Below are 7,159 nucleotides of genomic sequence, written 5' to 3'. Positions count from 1 at the left end.
GAAGGACTTTTTGACTTTTTAACTTTTTTGATTTTTTTTGTGAGAGAAGAGTGTAATAATTATGAATTGAATGCGATATTTTACTTGTTATAACTAAAATAATTTATTTTGTCTTTTGTGACTAAAATAGTTCCAAACTTTCTTATCAAACGGAGCTTAATTTTTTTACGAAAAAGAAAGTTGACAAAATAAAAGGAAGAATAATTATAACCAAAGAATATTCCGCAAATATTAACCCACCTAATTGAATTTGAGTTAGGACCAAACAAACAACGGGCCAAAGGCCGGATAAGATCAGACTTTGTTTCTCATCTCCGCTCACTCCAAACTTTACACGTCAATCTACAACCACCCACAGATAAGGACCGTTCCCCTCTCTCTCTCTCTCTCTCTCCCTCTCGCTCTCTCCTCCTCCTCTGTGTTTATTTATATTCGGACGCCCCAATTGAAAAGTTCCTCTATCCATTATTGCATCCATTTATTATTGACTCCTAATCAGGATTAACCTTGCCGTGTTGAAACTCTCATTATTCAAATCTCAATATATCTATATCTATATCTATATATATATATAGTCGTTATTATTGTTTGTGCAATTCAAAGGCTGTTTTTGTGATTTGTTGTGAGAGAATCGAGATCAAGATCGTTGAGAATGGCGAGTGTTGCTGGGATGATTGGCCGAGGTTGTGGATCTTCTTCGTGGATCCAATTGAAGAATTCGAAGAAGAAGAAAGCGATGAGGAAAAATGACAGGGTTAGGGTTTGTACTGCTTCGTATCCTGCTTCTTCTGCTGTCACCGATCCCTACAAGACATTGAGGATTCAACCAGGTGCTTCTGAATCTGAGGTCAAGAAAGCTTTCAGACAACTTGCTCTCCAGGTAATTTCTCTTTTCATTTTTTTTTTATCAAAATGTTGTTTTTTATATTTTCATTTTTTGATTAATATCTTCTTCTATAAAATCTGGTTCTGATTGGTCTCCTTTCCTATTAATTTTTTAATTTTTTTAAATTCCTGAGAAAAATGTTAGAAACTCAGGATTTAGATCTTAAATTCACCTAATACAAGGTAGTAAAGTTGACACTTATTGCAAAAAAAAAAATGAGATTCTCAAACATTTTTGATTATGTTTAGAATGAGTGGTTTGAAAAAATATCGGATAAAAAATAAATAAAAATTTAATTGTAATTGCATTTGACGCATGTTTCATTTAATGTTATTTTTCATTTATTTGATTTGATTTAAATTTTTTTTTTTGATTAATTATTAATGTGGAACCCATTTTATTAATTAATAATTATGTTTGTAATATGATGGAATTTTCAGTATCATCCGGATGTTTGCAGAGGAAACAATTGTGGGGTTCAGTTTCACCACATTAATGAAGCTTATGATGTAAGTCCCCTACTCTTTTTGTCTATGGGCCTTTTATTTTATATTTTTAATTATGATAGAGAATTCTCATGGTTCATTAAGTTGTTTTATTAATAATTTAAGAGTTTATCTTGTAAGATTTTGTAGTAGATAATGAAAAATGAAATTAATCTGATAATTAGCACTGGTTTGTCATAGCAGATTTTGGGGTTAAAATTATTTTAGTTATAAAATGACAAAATATACTAAAAAGTTAATAAAACAAAATATCACATTCAACTCATAATTATTTTATTTATTATTTTATTTTTTCTCTCACAAAAGTCAAAAAAATTAAAAAATCTGTTCTAAATGAAATTTTTTAGCCTAAATTAAAATAACAAATTTTTTTAAAAAAAGTCAAAATGGCAATCAACTAAATGTTGGTCCTAATCAAACGCACCCTTAATTTCAAAATGAAATCCTATCTTTATCTTTAATTTTGATTGCTTGTTGTGCTCATTGGTTTGGAAGGTATTCTTGTTTATGCATATTTTAATTAAAGTGTGATAGATTAGATTAGGACCAATAATGTATTTATATTTCCTCGCTTTCTCTGGTGGGTAGTTTAGATATTGTGGATAAAATATGGAGTATTTGTAAGATATGGACTTGTTTATGTGGATAAAGAGAGCGTTCACCACTAGTCTTATTTTTTATAATATTATGTTGATAGATCACTCATAAAAAATTATAAATTAAAATGATTTGATCGAACTATAAAATTGATTTGAAAACTAAATCTTTTATTTTATAGACAAAGTTGATAGTATTATTATTTATAATTATCAGATTAATTTAATTTTTTATACACAAAATCTTACAATCTATATAGTGGGTTCTATTAGATCAAAAAATACAATAATACGATCCGATTATTTCAATTTACACTAGAGAGAAATCATTATCTATTTTTAATAGAAAGGTAGAAGAATAATTCCACTCGATAAATGCCGTACTAGAGAGAAATCATTGTCTATTTTTAATAGAAATGTAGAAGAATAGCTCCACCCAATAATGCCGTGTTATAATTAGGATTAGCTAGTGTAAACATTATTATTTTTAGAACTAATTGTATTCTATTTGTCTTTAACAAAAGCAATCACTTTCATTTTGTGATTGATGATGGTGATGGCCTTTGTTGCTTGATATGGACAATTCAACCAATTGGACTTTAATCTTGCTAAGAAATAAAAAAGTTAGGGACAAAGAAAAGCAGACAAGTGTTGAAATCCACGTCAACATTAATTGATTCTTTACTTCTGAAGATAGCATTGTTTTTGGACCAAAGGATTTTGATCCTATGCTAAAATGTCCACTTGTGGCATCAACCCATTAGACTTTTTGCCCCACCTAATACTCTATTTGAATTGGGAATTTGAAGAAGGATTTAGAAATGAAAAGAGAAAAATTAAGTAAATATAAATAAAATATACTTATATTTCACTTAATTTTACACATATTTTTCTTTTTTCTTTTTTCTTTTTAAATTCTTTCCTAAATCCCTCGACTATACACAGCGTAAGTGGCCAAACTCATCTTTTTTGCAGCACTTTTGTTACAAATTAAAAACTTTTAAAGGTCGAACTTATCTTGTTTGCATCAATTCTAATTAAAGCAATGAGTTGTGGCTAATTTAATTATGTGTGGTTATTGTATGGTGCAGATTGTGATGAGTAATTTGAGAGGAGAATCAACTCTGCCAGAGATGGAGATGTATGAGTCGTACGATGCAGATGAACCCATGAGGGGGATGAACGATCCTGATTGGGACATGTGGGAGGAATGGATGGGATGGGAAGGAGCTGGAATTCGGGACTATTCTTCTCATATTAATCCTTATATTTAAAAAAAAAAAAAAAATCATAACCATTTTGTTTGTGTTTAGACCCTCCAATTATATCAATCAAGATGGTTGATCATAATGTTGTATAGTTTATTGAAGTGGGGGTTAATTAAAATGGTTATTCCAATGTACATATTTAAGTTCCTCTTGTTACTTGGTATATAAGTATATAATAAAATGCTTCGATATTATGAGATAAAGCAATGATGTCTCATCTTGATGAATCAAAACATGAATGTTAGAAAATTTGTTAGTTTTTTATTTTTATGCACCCTCTTTTTATTTTCTTTGGTTCTTTTTATTATCTCCCACCAATGTATTGGGGTGTTTGGCAAAGGTTTTTTTTTTTGAATTTTTAGGTTAAAATTTTCAGAAAGACAAAATAGGTTAAAATAATCAATAAGATAAAATGTTACATTAAATTCATAATCTTTTTATTTTTTTTCTCACGAACATCACATATAATTACAAAAAAATTTAACTATATTTCTAAATATAAAAATTTTAACTTACTAAAATAGTTAAAAATTAAAATAATCTATTTTAACTTTTTAAACATCCATTATGTTTGTTTAATTGCATAGGTGATAGAATTGAATTGATAATTTAATAGATCTCACATAAATTACATGAGGGGATTAGCATTTTTATAATTTTTAATTCAATTTCATAGAATTAGAAGTAAAACTATTTTTGCTTTCGTTTTACAAAATAATATATATTTTTTTTTACATAATTTCATAAATTTAATCTTAACCTATTAATTACTGCACAAATGTGGAAACCAAAATTATCTTGTAATTATTGGGGCCCAAGCTCGGACACGTAGCATGATTCTATGCAAAGTTACCCAATTAGGCTACTCTGGTGGAGAACAATAGGATGCAAATTGCGCCATTGTATAGAGTTATCATCATCTAATAAGGAGGCATTACTACAACTAATAGAGAAGCAATCTCAAAGGCAGTTATTTAATTCTTTATAAAAAGAACACACTTCAGCAGAGTGAGGTACACAATTTCTCACATAAAAACTTCTTAGCTTCCGTTTGGGAAGTGTGTTGGCTTTTTGAATTTTTAATTTTTTTAGTTATTTTAGATTGGGCTAAAAAGTTTAGTTTGTGAAGGATTTTTTGGCTTTTTAATTTTTTTTGTGAGAGAAGAATGTAATGATTATGGATTGGATGTGATATTTTATTTTTTATGATTAAAATAACTTATTTTATCTTTTGTGACTAAAATAGCCAAAAAAATCCTGTTTAGCTCTTGCCAAACGGAGCCTTAGTTAATTACTTCTACCTTCATCTTCATGAAGCTTGGCTTTAACTAGTTTGGGTAGTTTAAAAAAAGTCAAAAAGTCAAAAAGTTACTCAAAAAGTTAAAAAGTCATTACTATTCATCAAAAGTCAACAATTACGGCTGCACAATTCCCAATTCTAATTTTCCCCTACAAACTAATTTTTACAATTTTTTATTACACATTTTTCCATAAAAAGTCAAAAAATTAACCCAAACATTCATATTTTCAACCTCAACTTTTTAGTCTAAAAAGACAAAAAGTGCACTTATTTAGTCTTCCCAAACTTGGCCATCAGAGTAACTGTTCGACCTACTCCAAATGGGGCACTAACACGCTTACTACAAATGGGATACTATCGGTGTGTTATTTTGTAAACAGTAATGTTAGGTATCATAAAAATTTTTTTATTAAAATAATCATAAAAGTTTTGTGACTCTTGAGTTATACTTAGAATAAAACACCACACACTAATCAAGGTAGTCCAAAGATTATAAATCTTTCATAAAATTTTTTTCATAATACCTAATTTTTTTCTTTCGTAAATTCATAGGCGTGGTTATTTTTTTTTGTTGTTTTATTCAATAATAGTGTGGGTTCAATTTTTCTTCCTACACAATAAATCTCTAGTTTAATACTGGACATTAATAATCCCATCACCTATTAATACGCCATATTAATAATATTATCACTCAAATACACTATATTCATAATTTCATTTAACTTAATCTAATAATAAAGCATTGTGATTTATGAGTCTACACAGTGGCGGAGGGAAAGAAGGATGACGGGGTTCACGTGCCCCCCTCCCCCCTTCAGTTTTGAGATTTTTTTTTTTGTTTGTGTGTGTTGTTGTCATATATAAAATGTATTTTTTTTTTCTTAACATGTTTTTTGGTTAAGGATTTATTATATTGTTCATAACAAATAATTATTTGATATTTTAAGAGTACTATGTGGTATTATTTATGTAATAGTTTAAATCAATAGTATAGGGAAAAATCTTATAGATTGGATAAAATGAACTCATTATTTTCAAACAGTTGAGAGACTGCTTAGTGTGATTTGTGATTTCTCATGCTTTGAGCATCACGTAGGCAATGCTATATGGTATTCTAAGACTGTTTAATAATTTTCATTCAAAATAAATCATTTATAAGCAATGTCATCTCTTTAATATTTTTCCATCAAATAAAAATTAAATAGATTTTATAATAATTTGTCCTATAAACAATGTGTTTTTATTTTCTAAAATTAAGAATTTTGATCCATAATTTTTGTGCTGAAATTACAAACTTACATCACCATGCCACACCGAGCTATTCTACACTATTATAGAATTTTAATTTGTTCCTATTAATAATGAATATGTAATTTTTTATATTTAAATTTAGCTCATAAAATTATTATTATCTTAATGTTCATCATGAATTTTTTTAAATAAAAAATTATAATTAATAGTGCCCCTTCTAACTCAATTTTCTGGCTCTGCCACTGAGTCTAGATGTTTTTTTTTATTATTTTAATTTTTTTGTAGGTTATATACATTAATAAAAGGAGTTTTTACTATATGACTTTTAGACTACTAAGGCCAAGTTTGGCATGTCTAGTAAAAGTCAAAAAGTCAAAAAGTTACTCAAAAAGTTAAAAAGTTAACACTATTCACCAAAAGTCAACAATTACGGCTGCACAACTTCCAATACTAATTTTCTCCAACAAACCAATTTTTACAATTTTTTATTACACATTTTTTCATAAAAAGTAAAAAAGTTAACCCAAACATCTATGTTTTCTTCCTCAAATTTTTAGTCCAAAAAGACAAAAAGTGCACTTATTTAGGACACCCCAAACAACTCCTAAATCGGAAGCTTTTTTAGTAATTTTAATTTTTAAAAATTTATGTTTATCTAACTCAATTTTTTTTTAGTATTCCATTAGATCTTATTTGGTGTAATATGACCAAATTACCTTTCCAACTTTCTGTGCTTGTTTCTATTTTGAAATTCATACACAATAAAAATAATAACAATTCTTTATTTCACGGAGAAAATCTCTCCTCATTTTAGGAAGAAAATCTCTCCCTAATTCCATAGAGAAAATCTCTATTTCATTCTAGGCGAAAAAATCCATCCCTTATTCAATAGAAAAAATTTCTCACATTTTCAAAATCCTAAATCGAAAAATTTCTCACTAAATATTGATGTGATTTCTCACATTACAAATGTATGTTGATAAATAACACATTCTCATGGAAACCATATACACACTCAATGTTATATATGAGTGTGTGAATATTAACATTGGATGCAACTACCTATTTGTATTACAGAATTAATATAAATATTCGCATCGCTATGTATACACTATGTTTTTGATCAAAATAACACATTTTTGTTTGTGTTAATATGACTACTAGTATACAACTAACATTCGAAAAAACAAAATATATATATCAAAGTACAATGTAAATATTCACAATAAATAACAAATATATGACACTAACTTTCAAAAAAAAAATAAAACTCATATCAAAATATAATGTAAATATTCACAGTTTACAATTAACATACGACTACTCTTAAAAAACTAAACTCATACCTATGT

The 7,159-nt window shown here is 27.8% G+C and overlaps 1 protein-coding gene across 1 annotated transcript; it reads left to right on the top strand.

Annotated features, from left to right (window-relative positions):
- Positions 1 to 210: 210 nt before the first annotated feature.
- LOC114308438 (chaperone protein dnaJ 8, chloroplastic) lies at positions 211 to 3,459 on the top strand. The gene is made up of 3 exons (XM_028254027.2): positions 211 to 880; positions 1,327 to 1,395; positions 3,080 to 3,459. The coding sequence occupies exons 1-3, from the start codon at positions 653 to 655 to the stop codon at positions 3,260 to 3,262; spliced, it is 480 nt and encodes a 159-aa protein (XP_028109828.1). The 5' UTR covers positions 211 to 652; the 3' UTR covers positions 3,263 to 3,459.
- The last annotated feature ends 3,700 nt before the right edge of the window (positions 3,460 to 7,159 follow it).

The sequence above is a fragment of the Camellia sinensis genome, chromosome 15 (assembly GCF_055761805.1).
Source record: "Camellia sinensis isolate YWXY chromosome 15, ASM5576180v1, whole genome shotgun sequence".
Classification (NCBI taxonomy): Eukaryota; Viridiplantae; Streptophyta; class Magnoliopsida; order Ericales; family Theaceae; genus Camellia; species Camellia sinensis.
This window is presented reverse-complemented; position numbering and strand designations above follow the sequence as displayed.

Excerpts from the sequence above, each read along its gene's own strand:
- LOC114308438 (XM_028254027.2), top strand. The coding sequence starts at position 653 with ATGGCGAGTGTTGCTGGGATGATTGGCCGAGGTTGTGGATCTTCTTCG. Across the intron at positions 881-1,326 it reads TCAGACAACTTGCTCTCCAG|TATCATCCGGATGTTTGCAG; the intron begins GTAATTTCTCTT and ends TGGAATTTTCAG. Across the intron at positions 1,396-3,079 it reads ACATTAATGAAGCTTATGAT|ATTGTGATGAGTAATTTGAG; the intron begins GTAAGTCCCCTA and ends TGTATGGTGCAG.